The sequence below is a fragment of the Crocodylus porosus genome, unplaced genomic scaffold, assembly GCF_001723895.1.
Source record: "Crocodylus porosus isolate Cpor-Errol unplaced genomic scaffold, CroPor_comp1, whole genome shotgun sequence".
Lineage (NCBI taxonomy): Eukaryota > Metazoa > Chordata > Crocodylia > Crocodylidae > Crocodylus > Crocodylus porosus.
Genome location: NW_017728932.1, coordinates 17,379,082 through 17,401,070, shown reverse-complemented (window position 1 = coordinate 17,401,070; position 21,989 = coordinate 17,379,082). Strand labels below are relative to the sequence as shown.

Below are 21,989 nucleotides of genomic sequence, written 5' to 3'. Positions count from 1 at the left end.
GGGGCTGGGGCCTGGCCAGCGCTTCGGGTGACTGCGGCCATTCCCCCGGGCAGGGTGCGGCCGCTGAGCCGGGCAGAGCGCGGCAGAGGGGACCGGCAGGCGGTGCGCTGCCCCGGCAACAACACCGTCTCGGTGAGTGCCTCCCCCCGCAGCGCGGAGCCTGCAGGCCGAGCTGCCCCTGAGCCCAGGCCTCTCTCCCCTGCCAGGTGCGGGAGGCAGGGCAGGAGGCTGCATTTGGATTCGGCGCAGTGTTTGACGCCGGTGCGGACCAGGCCACGGTGTTTGAGGGCAGCGGCATGAAGCGGCTCGTTGAGCTGGCGGTGGATGGGTGAGAGCCCAGCGCCCACCTTCGGGGTCTCCGCACCACCAGCTGTGGGCTAGGACCCCTGCCTGGGCACCCTGTGCTACCCTGCACATGCACGGACCCCTGCCTGCCCCCGACCTCTCCCCCCAGCCGTGCACGCATCTGCCAGGGCCTCCTCGCCCCCTCCAATGGCTCCAGCAGCTTCTGGACTGCACTGGCAGGCACCCTCTCCCCACAGCCGGCAGCACCTGCCCGCCCCCAGGGATGACACAATGATGCTGTGGCAAAATCCCGGCCAGATCCGGCCCTGCTGACCTGTGCTCTGGAAGGTGCAGCTTCAGGCTGCTGCAGGACCCCCAGGGGCTGAGCCGCCTTTGCCCCGCTCCCCAGGTTCTCCTGCACCGTCTTTGCCTTCGGGCAGACAGGCTCGGGGAAGACCTACACACTGACAGGGCCCCCGGCTCAGGTGAGCGCAGCCCCCTCCTGCTGCCACCCGCACCGCGAGGCCCCACCATGCCCAGATCCGGGGCAGGAGTGCTGGGCTGCACTCCCGCAGCAGGCACCCCGTGGCTCTCCCCTGCAGGGCAAGGGCCAGGTGGTGCCCAGCCTCCAGGGTCTGATGCAGCGCTCCTTCGCCTGGCTCCTGGAGCGGAGCCAGTGCCGCAGGCCTGATGCTGCCCTCAGTGCATCCTACGTGGAGATCTACAATGAGCAGGTAGGAGCCCGCCCTGCCGCATCCCCACTGCCAGCCCAGACCCCTACATCCCAGCCACATCCCCCCCACCCCACATCCTCCCTGCCCCAGGTGAGGGACCTGCTGAGCCCAGGACCCCCCTGCCCTCTGCCCCTGCGCTGGAGCAAAGCACGGGGCTTCTACATCGAGGGACTGCTCAGCACGGAGATCGAGGGCCTGGAGACCATCATGGACCTGCTGCAGGAAGGTACCGGGGGCGGTCTAGGCTGGGCAGGGCCAGTGGCACTGAGCGTGGCCTGCAGGGAGGCATCGGGTTCGCGAGTGGCCAGCCTGAGCCCAGAAAGGGCTGTGGCCGGGGCTGGTGGTTGTAGGCTCCTGCCCATCGGTGAAGGCAGGCTGGGGTGGGCAGCTCAGCCCCCAGCAGCCCCTGCCTCCCCAGGGCCTCCCATTGCAGGCACACAGCGGCGGCGAAGCTCCGCACATGCACTGAACAGGCACTCGAGCCGCAGCCACGCACTGCTGACCGTGCAGCTGCATGCCCGCGGTGAGGCGGTGAGTGGGCACATCTCGGCGGTGCAGCAAAGGGGCACCGTGGAGGGACGCATAGGAATATCCATTCCCCCCTGCTCAGGGGGGAGCACGGCAGGCCCCAATACCCCCTGGCACCGGGCACCACAGGCTGCCAGGGAGCCAACCTCCTTCCACACCTGCAGACAAGCCCAGGGAGCAGCTCCTGCCTCGGCCGGTGGGGCGCGCTGCGCTTCGTGGACCTGGCCGGCAGTGAGAGGGTGAAGGACACCGGCTCAGTGGGGCAGCTGGCCCGGGAAGCCAACAGCATCAACCGCAGCCTCCTGGCCCTGGGTAAGGCCCCGAGCCTCGGCTGGGAGCACGGGGCAGGGAACAGCTGGGGCACGTAAGGGGCTGGTCCTCCCTGCAGGGCACTGCATCGCACGGCTGGCGGAGGGCCAGAGGCGTCGTGCCCACGTCCCCTACCGCGACAGCAAGCTCACCCAGCTGCTGGCCGATGCCCTGGGCGGTGCCGGGGTCACGCTTATGGTAGGAGCCCATCTGCGCCTGGGGTCACAGGCCTGGTGATCCCACTGCTTCCCCCAACCTCACTGCCCCAAGCCTGTACCTCCTTCCTCGCCGGTAGGTCGCCTGCATCTCCCCGTCCTCGCGGTGCCTGCCAGAGACGCTGAGCACGCTGCGCTATGCCAGCAGGGCCCTCCAGGTCCCCAGCCGGCCGGTGGCAACACGGGTAAGGCCGGCACTGTGCCCAGGGTGGCAGGTGCCGCTGGCCGGAAGACGCTCTCCTCTCACCCGCATACCTGTGGCTTCCCAGGCCTCCCGGGAGAGGCGACTGCAGAGCTTGGAGCAGGAGATCCGGGCCCTGAGGGAAGAAAACCTCACCCTGCACCGGCAGCTGCAGATGCCCAGGACACCGGGCAGGGCCCCTGGTGCCCTCACTGCTCCCCTGAGTGCGCATGGCTGGGGCAGGGGGCCCTGGCACTGGGGCACCTCAGGCTGTGGGCTGGCCCAGGCCCCTGGCCATGGCGCTGACACCCACCTGCCCGTGTTCCTTGCAGACGGGCCCGCCGTCACAGGCAGCACTCCCAGGCCGAGCAGGGTCCCACAGGGGCCGCCTGGCATGGGCTGGCACAGCCTCCTACGAGACCTGCTGGTGGGGAACGAGGAGCTCAGGTACCTGCCAGTGCCGTCACCTAGCCTGGGACAGCACCTTCTTGCATGGGTGGAGGCCGGCTGGCCCCACAGGCTGCAGGCTGCTTGCTGCTCTGCCCACATGGCCAGGGAGGGCGACTGGTCATCCAGGACCTCACCAGGGGATGGCACTGGAGCTGGGGAGCCTGCAGGGCAGGGAGGGGGCACCGGGGGAAGATGCAAACCCCCACCCCCATGGTGCCCATGGACTGCTGGCAGGTGCTGATATGCCATTGCTGCACTCCCTGGGCAGAGGGTCTGCCTTCCCCAACGTCCCCACTTACCCTGCGTGTTTCCAGGCACCTCGCACTGCTCCGTGGCCGCCACTGCTGTGTCCTGGCCCCATGCTCCCAGGAGGACGCCCACGTCTCCTGCCCTGGCCTCGTGCCCTGTACCCTGCCCAGCCATGTGAGTCTCTCCAGATGAGGTGGAGGCCTGATGGCCCCGCGACTGCTCCCCCCTGCAGCCCTCAGCTCAACAGACCCCCCCGGGGCAGCCGGCCCCCCAGGCAGTGCGCCAGGACTCCCTAGAGGATGCCATTCGTGGCTGCACCAGGGCGGTGCAAGCTGAGAGCTGTCCCCGCTGCCAACTGCAGCTGCCCGGGGGGTGGTAGGGCCCAGGACGGCCAGCTCAGCACCAAGGCCGGGCAACAGAGGGGCTGCAGCTGCGCCTCATGCACAGTCCTGCCCTGTCCTCACACATGCTGATGCCCCTGGCCTTGGCACACCCCCAGGGACTTGCGCCCCGGCAGGGACTGAGACCCCATCCCCACCCTTTTACTCTGTGCTTGCCCCTACAGCCCCCAGCGCTGGGCAGGGCCCTGCCGGAGCTCCCTGGTGCAGCCCCTTCCCCGCCCTGGAGCAGGCAGGGCGGCACGGCAGACTCAGCGCCCGGCCTGTCCTTGCAGCCGCTGGTGGAGCTGCCGGTGCTGGAGGGGCTCACTCCTGCAAGCGGGGCCCAGGGCCGGCAGCCCAGCCCCTGGAAGAACCGTGCTTCGCCCTGGCCCCGGCAGCACCCCACGGACCCCCAGCCACGCTGGCGGAGGAGGCAAGTGCCCGACAGCTGCAGTATGGGGGAGCTGGGGGGGAGTCCATATGGCGTGGGCATGGCTACTGGGGGCATTCGCAACAGGGGCAACAGGGACACGTGCCCTCATTGAGGGTGCCCAGAGCTTGACGTGTGGACGTGGCCGAGGGAAGGCAGGGCAGAGACAGGGCTTGAGATCATGGGAGGCTGAGTAGGGCCTCGCTGAGCATCCCAGGACCTGAGCCGGCCACTAACCCCGAGCTTGCCGTCCCACCCTGGCAGGAGCCCAGGCAGAGGCAGGAGTGCCGCTGACCAGCGCCCACCGAAGCAGCCTCAGAGCACCATGCTTCCAGCCCCGCCGCAGGGGCAGGTTGTGCCCTCGGCGCCCCCCTGGCCTGAGGAGCCAGGGCAGGAAGGTGAGCAGGAGGCTGCGGTGGGCTTCATCTGCCCAGGAAGGTGCTGGGTGCTTCCCACGAGGTCTTCACTCGTGAGCAAGGGAGTTGGCGGCAGCCTTGGAGGCAAGCCCTGGTGGGGCCTTGAAGTGGCAGCTCCTTGGCAATGGGGCTCCCAGACTCCCACGTGACTTCGGGTCACACCCCTTTGCCCAGGCACAAGTTCAAGTTCCTGGCAGGTCCCAGGAGCTGGGGGAGCTGGGGCTGGGGCCAGGTGCAGGACGCTGACCCTTGTCTCCTGGCCGCAGCAGATGCTGCCCCAGGGCTAGAAGAGGCACTGGCCTTGCTGCCAGAGTGGATGCAATACTGCAGCCTGCTGGGCCCCAGCTCTGCTGGCCAGGACGCCAGCCAGAGGCCTTGAGCACTGCACACAGACCCCTGCTCCCTCTGCAGAGCGCCTGCGTCCAGGCGGGCGCGTTGTCAGGCTGGACGGAGGGCCACGGGCCCTGCTGGTGCTAGGGGAGCGCTCACGGCTCCAGGCACGGCCAAGCGACCTGCAGCCCCCAGTGGAGATGGACGGACAGACGGACTCAGCCGCGGCACTGCCTCAACTCACTGTTTATTTGGCTCCAGCAGAAGCTGGGGCGGCACCAAGGGGACGGCAGGTCCCCGTCAGGCGCGCTTCAGTTCCAGCTGGGGGCAGCCCAGCCAGTACTGGGCGATGGGCCGCGGGTAGCGAGGGCGCACCCAGTCCACACGCATGGTCTTCAGGTTGACTCGGTAGTACTTGTCTGAGAAAGGGACGGAGCCCACGTCACAGGGCGGCACAGGCCTGCAGTGCTTCAGATGCCCCTTTCCCAGCTGGGAGCCAGCCCAGCCCACAGTGCTGGCTCCACCAAGCCCAGGCTGGCCTCTCCCCGAGGGTCCCGAGCCCCCTGGACCCATCCCATCTGCACCACAGGCAGGGTCTGGGTGAGGCAGGGCCTCGTGCCGCTCCCTCCTGCCCACCCCCGTCAGCTGAGGGTCTGCGCAGGGCTGCACAGAGCGGCACAGCTTGGGGAAGGGGTTGCTAGGGCCCACCAGGCTCCGGGGAAGCCAGGCCTTGCTTGGGAGCCACGCATCCCAGTACCCACCTCCCACGAAGAAGTAGACACTCTGGACGGGCTGGCACTGGGTGCCCATGTACAGCCAGTCGCTGTCCAGTTCCCAGGACTCAGAGTCGTCCTGCAGCCAGGGCCAGAAGCGGCGGGAGGACCAGCCACGGGAGAAGGGCCAGCGCCGGTACTGCTTACGCTGCCGGCGCGACTTCCTCCTCCGTGACTTGCTGGGTGAGGGTGGGGCGAGGTAGATCCTGCCCGTCACGGCGGCATCCACGCGGCTGGGCAACCCCCGCCAGTCCCTGCTGATGAGGCGGGGGCCTCTGCTCCTTCCTGCCGGCAGCAGAGGAGACATGAAGACCGGAGGCGCCACGGCCAGCACCTGGCCTGGGGACAGGGCTGCTGCGCGGGGACTGGCCCGGGGGGGGGGTGATGCCAAGACCCCCAGCGCTGTCCCCAGCAGGAATAAACAGCAAGCAGCAGCCACGACTCAGTGACGCGTCCTACGGCACGGGGACCGGGGAGGAAGCCGGGGGCTGGAGGAGGACGGTGCCGACGGGGAACAGAGCGAGACAGCTGTGGTGCACCGGGGCCCCTGCTCCCCCCGCACGGCCGCGGTCCTGGCCCTGGATACAGACGGGGGCTCAGCTCACCCCCCCAGGCCTCCCGGGCCCCCTGCACTTACTGCTGCTGTGGCCAAAGGGCATGTCGAAGATATCTTCCCAGTCGGTGCCCACCAGGAAGGCGAAGTGCCGAAACGCGGCCGACTGGGACTCCTGCTCCTCGCACTCCTTCCAGGTCGGCTGCTTAGCAAATTCGTAGGACCAGTAACGCCTGCCTGGGAGCGAGAGACCACACGTGGTGCTTCAGGCCAGGCCGCGCTGGGTGGGGGAGGAAAGGGCTGGGCCGGGGCCGGGGGCGTCTCACGCACCTTTGAAGAAGTAGACGCGTTCGTTGTTGGCGTAGTTCTCTGCGGGGAGCGCGAAGGCTGCGTCCAGGTCATCAGGGATGCCCTCGAAGCCTTGTGAGATGTTGAGCGGGTAGCCGGCGTCCAGGGCACCGTCATCAAAGCGCCAGTACTGACTGCCCTGGGGGGCACAGTGGGCTCAGCCAGGGGCAGGATGCTGCCACACGTCTAGCTTGGCCCCTGGGGTCACTGAGCCTTGCCCTCTCTGCCCAGCCCCAGCTGGCTCACCCACACCCCTCCTGAGCAGGCACCAAAGCCCTGGCCCCTGCCCACTGCCCACCGCACACCTTGAAGATGTAGGTCTTTCCCTGGCAGTTGATGCGGGTGAAGGCAGCGTCAATGGGCCCGTCCATCCCCCAGACGTCCCGGATCAACTTAGGGTATCCAGGCACCACGCTGGTCTCATTCAGCTCATAGAAGTATTTACCTGGGAGGAGAAGGGGATGGGCTGTGGGGGAGCTCCTCCTGGGAGTCCCATGCTCCTGGGGGATGCATCTGCCTCTACAGAGAATCTCTGCTGCCCCCAAGCCACCTCCCTACCCGCTACCTGGGGCAGGACCTGGCTGCCCTGCATGGGAGCCCCCGTGCGCACATCTCAGGTCTGCCCTGGGGTGTCCACCCCCATGCCTGGGCTAGCAGGTGCTCTACAGTCTGTGCATGCAGGCTCGAGGCAGGGGCTAGCTGCAATGGCACTGCCACCGATGTGGGCACCCCATCCCCTTGGAGCAGGGACAGGGTGCCCCCATACCACCCCCTGCAATGGAAAGCCCCCAGATGAAGGGGATGCTGCCCACCATGCCCGGCACCCATGCCAACCCCGCACCTCGGAAGGCGAAGATGGAGCCATTTTTCAAGTCGGTGAATGCATCGAAGGTCTTCCCGCTGCACGTCTCCTCCTGCTCCTGCTCCTGGCCCTGGCCCTGGCCCTGGCCCTGGCCCTGGCCCTGCCCCTCCACTGTACCCAGCAGTGCCTCGGTGGTCACACTCGGATCAGTGCTCAGCTCCCACTGCTTCGTAGGCTCTTCAGTCCACATCTCGCTCGTGCTCGGGGCAGGGAAGGTCGTGGCCTCATCGGGGCTCCCTGTGCCCCGGTCGAAGGAGCCGTAGAAGAAGTTGTAGTCGTCCTCCGGGAAGGTGAACACGTCCCCGCGGGTCACTGTGGGAAGCACACGTGGACCCTTGCTGCAGATGTCCCAGGGACTCCAGGAGCTTGGCCCATGGGCACCAGAGCAGCTGGACTGGTGCCCACAGCGTGAGCTGACGCTCGTGGGTCTCCAGCCAAAGCCGCTGCCTCCTGCATGCTGCAAGGGAGGACAGGGCCCTGCCCACACAGGAGCTCCCGGGGCATGGGGTGGCGGCAGGTACCTTTGGTTTTGCAGACAGTGTCGTAGTCACTGCAGCAGCTCTGGTAGTACATGCACAGCCGGTCGCACTGGCATTTCAGACTGGAGTTGAAGCCAGCGTCGCAGCGGCCCACACACGACTCTGCACCGGAAGGGACCCGGCAGCAGGAATGACGTGGCTGGCACCCTCTGTGCCCCTCCACCTCCACCCGCCCCAGGGGGGTGACTGCGGCAGGCCCTGCCCATGAATGGCCCCACGACACGGGGGGTCCCCACCAGTGCCCCACCACACCGGTGATGACCCTGCCGACATGCCCCCCAGCCAAGGGCTGCCCTCCCTTGGCCACCACAGTATCCCACTGCCCCAGGTCCCCAAGTCCATGGGCTCTGGCCCCAACCCTGGCTGCCCGCTGGGACCAGGCGGTGCTTTCGGCTGGCCCGGCTGGAGGAAAGCAAAACCCACCTTCGGCGGTGAGTGCCGCGCCGAACAGGCCCAGCAGCACGGCTGGGAGCAGCAGCCCCATGGCGCACGAGGAGCCTCTGACCTGGCCGGCTGGGGCAGGCTGGTGCGGCAGGGGAGCCACCCCCTGCTGCGCCACCCCCTGTTTGCTTAGCCTGGAGAAGGCAAACACAGAGAGGTCAGCGTGGCCACCGCAGCTGCCCACCCAGCCCCCGGCCTTGTGCAGGCAGCGCCAGGCTCTGGGGCCTGCAGGACCCTCGGGGGCAGCCGTGAGCAGACCTCGTGTGGTGCAGGCGCGAAGCCTCCCCACCCCGGGGGCAGCCCCCAGCCAGAGCGGGACGGCCCCTCCACGCCCCAGCAGCTCGAACCCTGGCTCAGGAGCCCTGCACAGCTGCCCGCTCAGCCCTGGCCCTGAGCTTTGCAGACCCGACCTGGAGGCAGCCCCGAAAGGCCCCAAGACTGGAAGGGTAGGGGTGGGCAGAGCCAGCAGCCACGTCGCTCACACCCCAGGAGTTTGGGACTCATCTCGGGACTTAGGAATGCTTGAACTGGTGATGAGACACCCCCAAGCACCACCACCACACCACGGCGGTCTGGGAGCCATGTGCGGCGGGCCCGCAGGGTGCCCCAGCGGGGCGGCGGTGCCACCGGGTCCCAGCCAAGCAGAGCGGGGCTCAGCCGCGGGGCACTGTCACTGCTCCCCGCAGCGCAGCAGGCAAACAAAGCGCTGTGTATCTTGCTCCCAGCCTGCCCCGCTCCAGCTACTGGTTAACATGACCCCAGCACCTTCGCCCGGCTCCCGATAACCGGCCGCGGGTGTTGCATCACAGGCCAGGGAGCGCGGGGATCGGGAGTTCACTTGGGCTCGGCCTGCCCACGTGCCCGAGGCCGGGCTGCATCCTCGCACCGAGGCCTTGGCCCCCGCGCCCGCCCGCCTCCCAGGCTGGGCAGCCGCCTCTGGGGAGGCCCGAGGCGAGCTCCCGGGGGTCTGGGGACAGTGGTGCCAGGAGCGCCCGAGGCCGGGACAGGCCAGAGCTGGGGCTGAGGGCGGCCAGGCTCCCAGCCCTGTCCTCCTCCTCGTAAGATGTTGTTGCCATGGTGACAGGTCCTCCTGGGGGGCGGGGCCTGTGGAGGTGACATCACCCCTGGGGTGGGGGGGCAGCAGGAGGAGCCGGGCAGGTGGAAGCAGGGGTGCTGGGCGCTCGGCGGAGAGGAGCTGGCACGCGCGCGCAGCACTGCGGCTGCTACCCAGCCCGGCTCCTGCCCGCCCTCCTGCGCTGGCAGAGCAGCCCTGGCCAGCCTGAGCCCGTGCTGCCGGCGCGGCGGACCGGGGATGCTGCTGTAGGGGATGCCCATGGTTCTCACCCTCCTGGTCTCTGCCTATAAACTGTGCCAGTTCTTCGCCATGTCCTCCTCGGAGCGGCTGTGCGTGCCTCAGGACGCGAGCCCGGCAGGCTGGTGGGCCAGGCTGGGGGGCGCCCGGGAGGTGTCCCCCGGGGTGAGCACGGATGTCCGGGCGGCTCTGGACCGCATCCTGCCGGAGCTGCACTCGGCCATCTCCTCCCTGAAGCAAGCAGCCGGCCCCGCGCAGCTGCGAGGGGCCATCGCCACCATCTTCCAGCTGGTGGAGGAGGCCTGGGTGATCCCCACGGTGGGCAGGGATGTGGCCAAGGCGCTGTGCGACGTGATCCGTCTGGAGCGGGGCCTGGACCTGCTGCTGAGCCTGCTGCACACCGCCGAGCCGGAGACCAAGTGCCAGGCCGGGAAGCTCCTGGAGCAGATCCTGGTGGCGGAGAACAGGTGAGCGGGTGAAGGGCAGGAGCCGGGCAGGCGGTGGCCAGGCCTGACGGCGCCCGAGGAAACATCCTGCCTCGTGTTTTGGCCTGTGCCGCATGCTGACCAGTGTCCAGGCCTCCGCAGGGTGCCGGGGACCCCCGACCCTCACTGCACAGCGCGCTCGCAGGGTGCTGTGCGGTGCACAGTGCCAGGGCATCCTCTGGGCCCCATCCTGGCAGGGCCAAGCACCGAGCGCTGACTCCGGCAGCGGCCGCTGCGCAGGAGAGGGCGCCCGAGAGCCTTGCAGGCCGCCCGTGCACCTCCACCCTCCGGGCCCCAACCCCCGAGGCAGGGCGCAGCCGAGCCTGTCCAGGCTCCAGAGACCCGGCAGGGAGGAGGCCAGGCCCGGGCAGATCCCTGCTCGGGAAGAGCGGGCTGGGCAGCGCCGGGCACGCGCAACGATACAGAGGGCTGCAGGCCCCTCGTGCCTTGCACCGAGCTCACACGACTTCCTGGGCCGGGGGCCGAGCTGGGGAGACTGTCCACCAAGAGACCCGGGCTTTGGGAGGGCCTTGGTTCCTGCACCGTTACTCTGCCGGCTGGCAGACCTTGCTGAGCCCTGGCGCCAGGCGCAGGGAGGAGTTTGTCCCCTGAGAGGCAGGGGCAGGAACGGGGAGCAGGACACGTCTCACACCCCTTCCCCAAATAGGCTGCAGACCCCCAGGGAGTCCTCAGGCAGGTTGGGGGGCCCCGGGGGCATCGTCTGTCCAGAGCCGTCCCTGCTTTTCACTGCCAGGCTGAGCTCAAGGCCAGCGTGAGCTGCACAGAGCTTCCCAGAAGGGCCCTGCCAGGAAAGCGGGCCTGGCGTGCGTCTGTGCGACGGGGCAGGCGCCTGCTGGCTCCAGGAGCTGCCGTTCTCCTGGCCTGGCCCGCGTCCCATGAGCGCTCCTTCCAGCAGCTCCCTTGAGCACTGGTGATAGACCCCTCCCGGCACTGCGGGGCAGGGGGATGCCCAGCCCAACCTGCACCCTGGGCAGACCCAGTCCCAGCCTCCAGCCCTGTGTGTCTGTGCGGCCCCTGGCTGTGGGCTGGGCTTGGGCCCAGGAGCCTGCAGACCAGCCCCGCCAGCCCCTGAGCCAGCACCTCCACCTCCCCGGGCCCCTGCACCGAAACCCGCTCCCCTGGCAGCGGGCTCCCACCGCAGCCCAGAGACAATGCGGCAGGGAAACGGGCTCAGGCAGGAGCTTCTTACCCACGAAATGCAGCAGCAGCAAGGCTGAGACCCCTTTTCCCCTGTCTGTGTGGCCTGGCTCCTGGGGGGCACTCACGACAGACCTCATCTCTCCTGCGTGTCTGTGTCCTGGGCTATGGGGAGCTCTCCATGGCCTCTCTCCAGCCCCTTCTCCTGCTGCTGGCAGCCAGGCCACAGGGGCAGGCGCACGGGCCATGGGGCCGGCACCAGCTTCCTGATGCCGGATGAGCCAGGAGGCCCTGGTAGCACCATCCTCTGTGCCTTCACCCGATTTTGACCCGCTGCAACGTGCCGCGTCTCCCCCTGCCAGGGACCGGATTGCCCGGATTGGCCTGGGTGTGATCCTGAACCTGGCCAAGGAGCGAGACAGCCCGCAGCTGGCCCGCAGCATCTCGGGCATCCTGGAGCACATGTTCAAGCATACTGAGGACACGTGCAGCCAGCTGATCTCCGATGGCGGCCTGGACGCCATCCTGTACTGGTGCCGTGGGACTGATCCGATCGTGCTGCGCCACTGCGCCATGGCCCTGGCCAACTGTGCCATGTACGGCGGGCAGGCCAACCAGCGGCTCATGGTGGAGAGGAAGGCGGCCGAGTGGCTCTTCCCGCTGGCCTTCTCCAAGGCGGATGAGCTGGTGCGCCTGCACGCCTGCCTGGCCATCGCCGTGCTGGCCACCAACAAAGAGATCGAGCGGGAGGTGGAGAGCTCGGGCACCCTGGCGCTGGTGGAGCCCTTCATCGCCTCCCTGGACCCCGAGCAGTTTGCCCACGACCTGCTGGGCAGCAGCGACAACAGCCAGGGCCGTACGGCCAACGACCTGCAACGCCTGGTGCCGCTGCTGGACAGCTCGCGGCTGGAGGCCCAGTGCATCGCCGCCTTCTACCTCTGCACCGAGGCCGCCATCAAGACCCGGCAGAAGACGACCCAGGTAGAGGCTGGGCTGGGAGAGCAGCGTGGCAGTGGGGCGGCCTCTGCAAGAGCAGGGCCTCCCCGCTCTTTCATGAGAGCGGGGTGCACGGAGCAACCCGGGGGTGCGGGCTGGGAGTGAGCACAGCTGCGACCCTCCCCCTTGGCCGCCCCCAGATTTTCAACGAGACTGGGGCTACCCAGAGCCTGAAGCGGCTCGTGTGCTACTCAACTGGCGGCACCGTCTCGGCACTGGCCAAGAAGGCACTGCGCACCATGGGCGAGGAGGTGCCGTGCCGGATCCTGCCCCTCGTCCCGAGCTGGAAGCCCCTCGAAGTGCAGACCTGGCTGCAGCAGATCGGCTTCAACCAGTACTGCCAGCACTTCCTGGTAGGGTGCGGTCCATGGGGGACGTGCACACACACGCGTGCACACACGGTCTGACTTGCACCAGTTTATAATCTGCAGTCACTGCCACCCAGAGCAACAGAACTACGCCCAACCCCAGCCATCTGGCAGGGATGGTCTAGGAGAGGTAGCAGCTCTTGGCCGCATGCCCTATAGCCCTGCTCAGGCATCCGGGGCGTGGGCCATACCTCACCAAGAACCCCTGGAATCGTCCAACCATCCCGTCAGTGCCCCCCGGAGCAGAGGGGCCTGCAGGGGCTGGCATGGGCTTGTGGTCTTCCCCCTCTCTGGACGGTAAAGACAATCCAGGGTGCCCGCTCCCCTCCATGCACTGCCTGCCCCACATGCCCCCTGTAACAGGCCCCAGCAATGGCGCTGAGCCCCTCCCTCTCGGTAGGATCACCAGGTGGACGGAGACCTGCTGCTTAAGCTGACGGAGATGGACCTGCAAGGGGACCTAGGGATGGCTTCCAGCATCACCCGCAAGAGGTAGGAGCCCAGGGCTCAGGCAGCTCGCACTGCAGTGACCACATGTCCAGGGCCCAGGGAGAGGCCTCAGACTCTCCTCTACAAAGCAGACAGCAGGGAGCCTGGGCTGGGAGAGGAGCCCTGACCCTCCCAGTGTCCCCCTCCTGGGAAGGGTCCCTGCCAGGACAGACTCTGCTTTCCAGGGGGATGCTGGCTCCAGGGGATGGAGGGAAGACAGCGCTCAAGGGAAGGGGTGATGGGGCTGAGAGGAGGATCTTGGCATGCAGAGGAGCAGGTTGGGGGCCCGGTGCATACAAAGCTGCAGATTCACCCAGGTTTCTGCTTCTGCACGGCATCCTCTGCCCCTTGATGTTGCCACAGCCATCCGGCTGCCTGCACATCCATCTGTCCACCTTCGTCTTCTCCAGGCACCTGGGCACCCTTTTCTCTGTCCAAATATGAGCCGTGTCCATGCAGGAGCTACTGGTGCCCGCCTGACGCTGGGCCTCGGGCACTGCCCTCCTCTGTTGTGTTGCCAGGTTTTTCCGGGAGCTCGTGGAGCTGAAGACGTATGCAAACTACTGCACCTGCGACCGCAGCAACCTGGCCGACTGGCTGGGCAATGTGGACCCCAAGTTCCGCCAGTACACGTACAACCTGGTGACCTGCGGCATCGACCGCAACTTCCTGCACCGCGTGACCGAGCAGCAGCTGCAGGAGGACTGCCACATCGACCTGGGCTTCCACCGCGTCCGCATCCTTTGTGCCGCCAGGGGTACGGGCCTGCCGGGGCAGGGCCGGGGGGGCACACGGGCATGGCCATTTGGGGGTCACTATTCACTGTCTGCTGATGTTTCCTCTTGCATCTAGAAATGCTTCACTCCCCACTGCCCTGCAGCAAATCCACCTCCAATGGGCCTGATGTCTTTATCAGCTACCGGCGCAGCACAGGGTCACAGCTAGCCAGGTGGGTGAGTGCTGAGCCCAGGTGAGTGACCCCACACTGCCCCAGGCATGCTCCATGGACACGGGGAAGGAGCAGCATCTAGAGGGGCAGTGAGGGGGATTCAGCCCCGTTCTGCCTCCCTGAATGCTGGTGGGTCCCTTCCCCTTCCCCTTGCACAGGCCTGGGTGCAAGGCCCACTCCTACCCCCATGTTCAGTGCCAGCCTTGGGTGCCCACATCCTGCTCTGCTGCAAGGGGCTGGGAGAGTGGCTGAGCTCTCAAAGGCTGCGCCTGGCCTGTGGGAGCCGCTCCCTGTGCTTCCATGTCTGGTGCCTCCAGCTGACGTGGCTGGAGCAGGGTTGGAGGACAGGAGCCTGGAGGGTACCCTGGTGATGCCCTGTCTCCCTTGCTCCAGCCTGCTGAAGGTCCACCTGCAGCTGCACGGCTTCAGCGCATTCATCGACGTGGAGAAGCTGGAGGCTGGGAAGTTCGAAGACAAGCTGATCCAGAGCGTGACGAGCGCCCGCAACTTTGTGCTGGTGCTCTCCCCGGGCTCGCTGGACAAGTGCATGGGAGACCCTGAGTGCAAGGACTGGGTGCACAAGGTGAGGCAGGCGCTGCCACGGCCCTTTCCCTGGGTGGCACCGCGGGAGTAGAGGGCAGGAGGCCGTGGCGCCATGGACTGAGCTCTGCCCCTTCCCTTCCCCAGGAGATTGTGACAGCACTGAACTGTGGGAAGAACATCGTCCCCGTGACCGACCACTTTGAGTGGCCTGACCCACAGACGCTCCCTGAGGACATGAGGGCCGTCCTCAAATTCAATGGCATCAAGTGAGCCGGGGCGGGGAACATGGCTAAAACTGGGTACGGAGGCTAGTGGGAGGCTCAGGGCTGGACACGCGGTCTGGGTGACACAGCTGCCTGCTCCCCCGGTGCGCACACCTCTCCTGGTCCCCCCGAAATGGTTGCCTCTCCTTGTCACGTCAGGCTCTGGGGACTCTGGACGGCCCTCAGGCCCCTGCTCTCCTTCAGCCCTCCCTTGCCCCTACCCAGCTCCCTGCAAGCTGTTCTCCAAGCTCCACTCCCTGCCAGGCTGGGCCCCCATGCAGGAACGGAGAGAGGGTGTCCCCGCGGCTCTCGCAGCCCCACATTGAGCTCACCGGGGGCATCTCCCACACTCTCCAGACAGCACAGCTGAGTCTGCTCTCCCACAAACGCAGGTGGTCCCACGAGTACCAGGACGCCACGATCGAGAAGATCATCCGCTTCCTCCAGGGCCGCTCATCCCGGGACTCCTCTGCCGGCTCCGAGAACAGCCTGGAGTGCATGCCACCCCTGGCACAGACCTAGCGCTGCCCGAGCCACCAGCTGCGGGGCCAGATCTTCCCTCTAGACCTCCCTTTCTCCAGCGCTGCACAGCGCACCCTGCTCTTCCCCTGCGCAGGACCCTGCCTGCTCCCTTGGCTTGCGGGACACTGCAAGAGAACAGGCACTTGGCTGGGGGCACCCCCACGCTGGCTCTGCAAAACCAGCCCTGGCGTTCCCCACCTGGTACAAATGGAGCCGGCCTAGACTGCCAGTGGCCCAGCTGCTGTCCCAGGACAGGGCAGCCTGCTCCCGGCCTTCCTCGGCCCTCAGGCATCCCACTCGGGAGGGTGCAGGCACTGCCCAGCCGAGGCTGCAGGGCCAAGAGAGGTGCCCGTGAAGGAAGGGGCTGGGGCGAAGCCGCAGGGAGGAATCGCTATGCTGTGCCTACAGACCACTGCCGGCAGGCTCCATCACCCCGCAGCTCCAGCTCCCCGGCTGCTGCAGCCCCACGCCAGTGCCCCTGCCAGACATGGGGGGACATCGCTGCCGCTGGTGGCTGAGCAGCACCGCAAGTGCCAACGGGAGGCGAGTGGCAGGCAAGGCGCAGCCGGTCCCCCAGCAGAACCCCCGCCCTGCCGCGGGCTCCCTCCTACCTCCTCGTGGCCTTGCACGCGGGATAAGCTGTATCGCCCTGTCGTGCCCTTACCCCGCCAGTCCCCTATAGCACCTTGTTGGAGATCAGGTAGAGCCTTTCCCAGGGGCCTTTGCCAAATGCCTCTTGTGTTTTTTAAAGGTCAGGTGATGTCGCTGCTCTAGCCACACCGGTGCCCTTCCCCGCTCACATGCTGGGCGCCAGGGGCAAGTGGGGAGCCCAGTGTGAGGCAGGCTGACACGTGCTTCTGCGCTGTGCCCCGGGCCTCGCTGCACAGCACCGAGGAGCTGGACCGTGCTGGGGTCTCACTCTTCCGCTCTCTGCTCATTGGCAGCATAATATTGCAGCACCTGCATGCCTGGCCTTCGGCCCCCGGCACGTCTGGTGGAGCCTTCCTGGAAGCTGCAGGCTGGACTGAAGTCTTGCCCAGCCCAGTGTGAAGTGAGCCTGGCTCATGGTGCTTTGGGCTGGGACCGGCCTGCAGAGGTTGGTGCCCCATTAGTGGGGCAGAGCTTGCTGTCCATACCTTGTGCCCCGGGGCTTGGAGAGCAGGAGGGTCCTTGGCATGGAGGAAACCCCAAGGAGCACAGGGGGCACTGCACTAGCGCAGGCTACTGCAGACACATCAGGCCTGGCTCCGCTCCTGGGGCTGCTTCCCAGGGAAGCTGAGCTGAGCTCAGGGACTCTTGTGGCCCCAGCCAGTTGTCTGGGGGCTTGACAAAGCCCAGCTCCAACAGGGTACCTGCAGTCGCCCCCCAGACATGAAGGGAAAGCTGTGCTGTGCTGGTCCCTGGGGCTAAGGGCCACGACAAACCTCACTCTGCCCAGCTTCCCTGGGGTTCACTTGGAGCACCCATGCCTCTGATCTGCCTGGTCTTCCCCGGAGCAGCACAACGAGCTGGGGGAAACAACCAGACAGCTCAGCTCCCCTTGGGAGAGACACAGACAGGACAGAGCACACATGCCGCACGTCCCCGGCTGGGCGGCAGGAGGGCAGCATGGAGATGAGCGGGATGGCTCTGTGCAATACCCAGCAAAGGTGCCACAGCTGGTTCTGCCCAGGATGCCCCATGGAAGCGGCAGGGATGGGCAGGGGGACTTAGCATCTTCCTCCCTCCACGGCCATGGTGCACACACGTGATGCGCAGTCCTGGGGGAAGCTACAGCCACGATTGCCCCTGGCTTCTGCCCTCCAGCCAGCACAGTATTCAGACACGAGGGCACTTTTGCTGGCCCAGACAGCCCAAAGATCTCATGCTTTGTCTCTTCCCAGGCTTGTGCTACCCAAGGCACCTGTAGCAGCCACTCAGCACCAGGCTGCGTGCCTGTCAATCTGGGAGAAGAGCCCAGACAAACTTTGCACAGAAGGAGCTGTTCTTCCGTCAACAGGACTTCACGTTTCCCCTGCCCACACACTGGGTGCCAGGGATTGAGCCACCCCAACAGTGCCAGGAGGCAGGGCTGGGCCAGGGGAGGGGACAGTGCAGCTCCCCCCCCCCGAGTCACTAGCATGCAGCGGCCGAGTAGAGATCTCACAGAAAGGGTGAGGTCTCCCCATCACCCCTTTGTCCATGTGCTGAACTAGCGAGACTGGGGAGAATCAGAGCTGGCTCTTGCCCTGCAACCCCCTTTCCGTGCTAATAGCAGTGGTCCCCATTGACAGGAGGGGGCAGCTACTCCCGTGCGGCGAGTACTATGCATGACCCATAGGCAGAGCTGCAGCTGCTGCTGCGCGCTCCCCTCCAGGACCCGGAGACAAGCCCACAGAGGCCTCTGTGGTCACCTAGGGTCCCACAGCTCTGGACCCTCGCAGAGGCCTGGCAGATCAGCACGGATCAGCGCCAGCTGCTGTTCCTCTCCTTTGTCCCAGTGCTACCGAGCCAAGAGGGAAGCAAAAGCATGATGGAGAGATAAGCAAGAAAGAAAATGATCTGAAATAACTGCTGCCAAGGCCACCGTTTATTGGCTATAAAACAGAACCAGGGGTTATTTCCCCCCTGGAGAACCCTTGTCCTTGCAGGTAAACTGCTTAGCAGACAGTACAGCATGTGCCTGGGGCCTTGCATAAGGGTTTTTTTTGTTTTTTAATCAGCCCTGCTAATTTATTACTGTGCAAGTGATGGATGTGACAAGGAGTCAACAAGATTTTATTAACAGCTCTGAATCCCTGGGCTGCAAGGGAGCAAGGCCCGGGGCTGCTTGCCTTGGCACTTCACATGAGGAATCCTTTTCTCCTAGGGACACATTCCCCTGAGGCCAACACCAGTTTGGCAGCTGAGAGCACTCCCATGGGACTCTCCTCCCAGCGGGGAAGGTGAATACCACCCTGCAAAAGCCCAGCCAGACGGCTTCTGCTACTCAGGTGCAGGCAGCTGCCTCCCTCTACAGTCCACCCATTGCTCTCCACATCTGCCCTCTTCAGAGCCAGTTTTGCCTTGCGCGAGGAGTGAGTGGTGTGGGTCGCACTCACGCTAAGGAATCAATCATCTGCTACCCAGTACAGATGCGTTGCCGGGCTCTGGTCTGTAGCTTCAGCCTGAGCTCCCCCTGCCCCATTTCCCCCCCAAGAATGGCCAGCTAGTGACTTGTCCTGTGGCCCCTGTGAGCAAGTGGTGCTAGTCCCTATCCCTACTCCATGTTTAAAGCCCCCTGCATCTTCCCCGACAGACTGGGGGAACACGACAGCACAGAGGCATCCCCACCAGCAGACCTCAGTTCTTACTCCGTCGAGCTGCATGGCACTGCCCACCTCCAAGGACACCCATGGGTCGCAGTCTGTGAAGTCTTCCTAGCAGAGTCCAGAGCTGCTGCCAACTGGCTCATTCAGCAGCATCTACTATTTCCCTGGGAGGTGGCACTGCCTCGCCTTCCGTCGGGGACGAGGCAGCATCCGTGAAGTGACCGTATTCGGGCTCTGAGGCCAAGATTTCTATCCACCTAGGAGAGAACCAACAGGCTTAGAGCTTCCCCGGGGGCATGCAGGAAAGGGCAAGCATTGGAGGCACCTGCCCTCAGAGAGGCCTCCTGGTTCCTGGCTGGAGCTCACAGAGGTGCTGCCTTGCAGCTCAGACCCAGGTTCTTCCGCTAGAGAGGGGGTGAGAGTCCATACATGCCTGTGCGAGGAGCTGGCTCTAGGCACCTCCTGGCTCATAGTGCAGGTCTTTGTAACCTGCCCCCGAGACACCCAACTCTCCCCTTGGTCTGCAGAAGCAGCCAACGTGCCTCCCCCGGGTCCTGCTCTGGGCCAGGCACTGGGCCCTGCGGCACCTACACCCACTGCACGCTCCAACCTTCAATCCAGGTCCCAGGACCGAGACTCGCATGTCAGCGAGTAAACCTCCCCTTACAGTCACCCTTCAGAGCAAGCCTTATAACAACCCATCATAAATCACTGCCCTGCAAAAGGCTGGAGAAGCAGCACAGTGCTGTCTACATGAGAGTGGGGGGCCGAGTTACCCGATAATGACAGCTGGGATGAGGAGAATGATGGCCCCAAAGAGAAAGGGGAATCCTCTCATGAAGTGCAGGCTGGCAGGGTACAGGGAGTTGAACACGCCGGTGGCCATGAGGGAGCAGAGTCCTTCCACGCAGGCAACAGAGGCAAAGAGAGCACCTGGCAGAGACACCATGGACAGGGGTCAGCCGCGTGGCTCCCCAGAGGCTCTTCCCTCCACACCGGATGTCCAGGGCCCTACTGAAATATCCCTGCCTGTTTCAAGCTGCAGCACAAGCGCCAGGGGCTGGGGATAGATGTCTGCCAGGGAGACGGGTGCTCTGTACACAGCCTGAAATGACAGTTGCTCAAGTTGCAGCAAGGAAGGTTTAGGCTGGATATTAGGAAAAACCTCTCCCATGAGGAGAGTGGTGAAACACTGGACTGGGTCACCGAGAGAGGTAGAGGAGTCTCCATCCTTGGACCCAGCTAGATAGCCTTGGCTGGGATGATGTAGTTGGGCCTGGTCCTGCTTGGAGCAGGGGGTTGCACTAGATGACTCCTAAGGTCCCTTCCAATCCTTGGGGGTTTTTTTATGACGGGCCAAGTTCAGCCCATGTGCAGGAAAACGCCACTGCCTTATCTGAGCAGTACTTGCCCGGGCACAGGATGCCACACACCTGAAGGGACTGTCAGTTCCCTGAGGCAGAGGCAATCTCCGTCTGTCTCTGTGCCAAGCATGTTATCACTCCTTACACAACCAACATGGCAGAGATGCTGCCTTTTGTAAGCTCACAATCACATTCACACTGGCTTCATCCTAGCAGAGGACACAGGAGAGCTCTTGGAGGAGTCAGCGCTTTGCACACGTCCAGACACTTGCTGTTTCATGTCCCCCTGCACCCTGCAGCCCCAGCTCACGTGTCCTTCAGCAGGACAGCAGGCTCTGCAGAGCAAGGTGGAGGAGGAAGAGGCCTGGCCGGGCCCTTCCTGGCGCCACACCGAGGAGGATGACCCACCACACCCTGTGGTTTATCTGCCTAGTAATGCTGAGCTTCTTCCAATTGCTGCTGGTTTACTGAAGTGAAAGCTGGGCCAGGACTGCTTCTGTGTGCAGGGTTTATTTTTAACCCATCTAAGGCTTGTTCCTAGGGAAAGGGTTTGAAAGCAGCTCAGTGACCCATCCCCCATGCTCAAACACAACTGACTCCTGCTTCATCTGCATGGGCCACTGCCTAGAGAACTGGCTGGCAGTGCCGAGAAAGGGGCAGCCCTGCTCAAGGCCAGGGACATGGCCGTGGGTGCGGGCAGAGGGCTTGAGGGGAGCTGACCCCCTTCAGCCAGAAGAGGCTGAGACTGAAGTGCACACTCCCAAGGTGGCTCCCGAGCATGCATCAGCAGTCTAGATGTAGCGGGTCCTACTATGGGCCCTACCCTTACCTTGCTCCTTCTCATCCACCAGCTTGGACAGCTTTGCCCGGATCACTGGTGTGGCTGCCATCGAAAGGAACAGGATCCCGTAACCTGGGGTGAGAAATAAGACACATCCAGGTTTGCAGAGCTGGTGACTGCAGTCCATACTGCTGCCCGCCAGCTCCCCACACACCCCAGGCCTGCCTCCCCTTACAGTCCTTTGGCTCCCATGGGCCGCCCAAGGGCCCAACCTGCATGGCTTTTCAGGGTGGTAGCAGAGCCAGGCCTCACTCCTGGCTGGCTGACCTCCAGGGAGCTGCCACATGGGCTGCTTTCCCTGCCGGTCTGCATCTCCCCGGGGATGCCATCCTCTCCCTCCTCCCTCTAACCTAGGCCTCACGACTGATCCCGGGAGGCAGGGCTCCAGCATCACCTGTGAACATCAGCGCTGTCGTTGTGGCCAAGGAAATCACCACCAGTCCCAGGATGTTGGACAGCAAGGCCAGCTCTGCCACCCAAGCGTCTCCCAAGCACAGCTGCAGCGCCCGCAGCCCCCCTAGGCTGCTCAGGTAGGCCAGGTAACTGGCCGCTGAGCCGTAGCCAATGAGATCGGGGCCCCAGCACAGCGGGGAGCCAAGCTCATACAGCACGAAGATGCCCCGGGTCCCGAAGTGGATGGTGACGATGAGGAAGAAGGCCAGGGAGTAGAGGGCAAGCTGCAGCTGAGCTCTGTGGCGCCCCGGGGCTGCAAAGAGCTGGTACACAGACACGTAGTGGCGGAGGGTGAACAGCTTGGCAGGCTGCCGCGGCCTCACCGACTCCGGCAGACACAGGGCAGCGTAGAGCGCGGCGGCGAGGCTGACGGCCAGCACCATCCAGAAGGGGTTGATGTAGCCCTGCGCCCGGAGCCACTGCCCGCCGGCCACGCTGGCCAGCATGCCCGCCACGCCCAGACAGGCCTCCAGCACGGCCACGCGGAAGGTGCGCGAGCTCCTGTCGCTGATGTCCGCCACGTAGGCGAAGGACGCGGCCAGGATGAGGTTGTAGTCGCCCAGGAGGCCGCTCAGGACGCGGCCCAGCAGGAAGTAGGCCACGTGCAGCTGCTGGTACATGACGAGGAGGTAGACGGCCGCCTGCAGCGCCATGCCCACCGCGGGCAGGACAAGCGCCGGGCGCCGGCCCACGCGGTCGCTCCACGGCCCGAAGAGGGTGACGGAGAAGAGGCCCACGAAGAAGCCTCCCAGGTTGAGGTAGAGGGTCCAGTGGGAGACGAGGGTCTCCACCTCCTGCGACAGAGCAAGGCACCATCACCACCCAGCCCCCTAGCCTGGACGGGGCAGGGACCAGCACCCACCCCAAAGGCTCCCTCGGGGCGGGGGCAGGGCTGCACCACAGCCTGGGGAGCGCCCCCCGGCGGGCGGGCGG

At 65.5% G+C, this 21,989-nt stretch overlaps 4 protein-coding genes across 8 annotated transcripts in view; 2 read left to right on the top strand and 2 right to left on the bottom strand.

Annotated features, from left to right (window-relative positions):
* The window catches only part of KIF12 (kinesin family member 12), a 5,432-nt gene extending 796 nt beyond the window's left edge, over positions 1-4,636 (top strand). The window contains exons 3-16 of one of the 4 annotated variants that reach the window (XM_019545846.1): positions 54-132; positions 207-328; positions 695-770; positions 888-1,019; positions 1,110-1,550; positions 1,712-1,859; positions 1,936-2,054; positions 2,152-2,256; positions 2,341-2,476; positions 2,585-2,699; positions 3,017-3,125; positions 3,517-3,764; positions 4,026-4,159; positions 4,444-4,636. In XM_019545846.1, coding sequence (XP_019401391.1) covers positions 54-132; positions 207-328; positions 695-770; positions 888-1,019; positions 1,110-1,550; positions 1,712-1,859; positions 1,936-2,054; positions 2,152-2,256; positions 2,341-2,476; positions 2,585-2,699; positions 3,017-3,125; positions 3,517-3,764; positions 4,026-4,159; positions 4,444-4,556 — 2,077 coding nt within the window. In that variant the 3' untranslated portion in view covers positions 4,557-4,636. Of the gene's footprint in view, positions 1-53; positions 133-206; positions 329-694; positions 771-887; positions 1,020-1,109; positions 1,551-1,711; positions 1,860-1,935; positions 2,055-2,151; positions 2,257-2,340; positions 2,700-3,016; positions 3,126-3,516; positions 3,765-4,025; positions 4,160-4,443 lie in introns of all 4 variants that reach the window. The other 3 variants (XM_019545847.1, XM_019545843.1, XM_019545845.1) reach the window with 3 other exon arrangements.
* A 102-nt stretch (positions 4,637-4,738) lies between these two features.
* Positions 4,739-8,107, bottom strand: VTN (vitronectin). Of its 2 annotated transcripts, XM_019545850.1 has the most exons (9): positions 8,006-8,107; positions 7,565-7,684; positions 7,145-7,355; positions 7,023-7,111; positions 6,487-6,626; positions 6,164-6,320; positions 5,918-6,070; positions 5,269-5,565; positions 4,739-4,926 (listed from the first exon to the last, which is right to left on the bottom strand). In XM_019545850.1, the coding sequence occupies exons 1-9, from the start codon at positions 8,064-8,066 to the stop codon at positions 4,808-4,810; spliced, it is 1,347 nt and encodes a 448-aa protein (XP_019401395.1). In that variant the 5' UTR covers positions 8,067-8,107; the 3' UTR covers positions 4,739-4,807. The 2 variants fall into 2 exon arrangements, with proteins under 2 accessions (XP_019401395.1, XP_019401394.1); XM_019545849.1 differs by having other exon boundaries at positions 7,023-7,355.
* Positions 8,108-9,291: 1,184 nt separating this feature from the next.
* SARM1 (sterile alpha and TIR motif containing 1) lies at positions 9,292-15,838 on the top strand. Its single transcript, XM_019545848.1, has 9 exons — positions 9,292-9,802; positions 11,341-11,959; positions 12,115-12,327; positions 12,743-12,834; positions 13,353-13,588; positions 13,684-13,780; positions 14,174-14,363; positions 14,468-14,589; positions 14,979-15,838. Exons 1-9 carry the CDS (start codon positions 9,351-9,353, stop codon positions 15,106-15,108), a joined length of 2,151 nt encoding a protein of 716 aa, XP_019401393.1. The 5' UTR covers positions 9,292-9,350; the 3' UTR covers positions 15,109-15,838.
* Positions 15,839-17,650: 1,812 nt separating this feature from the next.
* SLC46A1 (solute carrier family 46 member 1) lies at positions 17,651-21,865 on the bottom strand (the record flags this gene model as incomplete). The annotated part of the gene is made up of 4 exons (XM_019545336.1): positions 17,651-18,655; positions 19,175-19,331; positions 20,592-20,675; positions 20,998-21,865. Coding segments are annotated over 4 exons (1,227 nt in total), but the record flags the coding sequence as incomplete, so codon positions are not given.
* Between the last annotated feature and the right edge of the window lie 124 nt (positions 21,866-21,989).

What these genes read in the sequence shown, in the direction of transcription:
- VTN (XM_019545849.1), bottom strand. Translation starts at nt 8,066, where the DNA reads ATGGGGCTGCTGCTCCCAGCCGTGCTGCTGGGCCTGTTCGGCGCGGCA. An exon ending in CGCGGCACTCACCGCCGAAG is followed by an intron (nt 7,685 to 8,005) that starts GTGGGTTTTGCT and finishes CTTCCGGTGCAG; the next exon opens with AGTCGTGTGTGGGCCGCTGC. An exon ending in GCCCTTTGGCCACAGCAGCA is followed by an intron (nt 5,566 to 5,917) that starts GTAAGTGCAGGG and finishes TGCTGCCGGCAG; the next exon opens with GAAGGAGCAGAGGCCCCCGC.
- SARM1 (XM_019545848.1), top strand. Translation starts at nt 9,351, where the DNA reads ATGCCCATGGTTCTCACCCTCCTGGTCTCTGCCTATAAACTGTGCCAG. An exon ending in ATCCTGGTGGCGGAGAACAG is followed by an intron (nt 9,803 to 11,340) that starts GTGAGCGGGTGA and finishes TCCCCCTGCCAG; the next exon opens with GGACCGGATTGCCCGGATTG. An exon ending in AGTACTGCCAGCACTTCCTG is followed by an intron (nt 12,328 to 12,742) that starts GTAGGGTGCGGT and finishes CCCTCTCGGTAG; the next exon opens with GATCACCAGGTGGACGGAGA.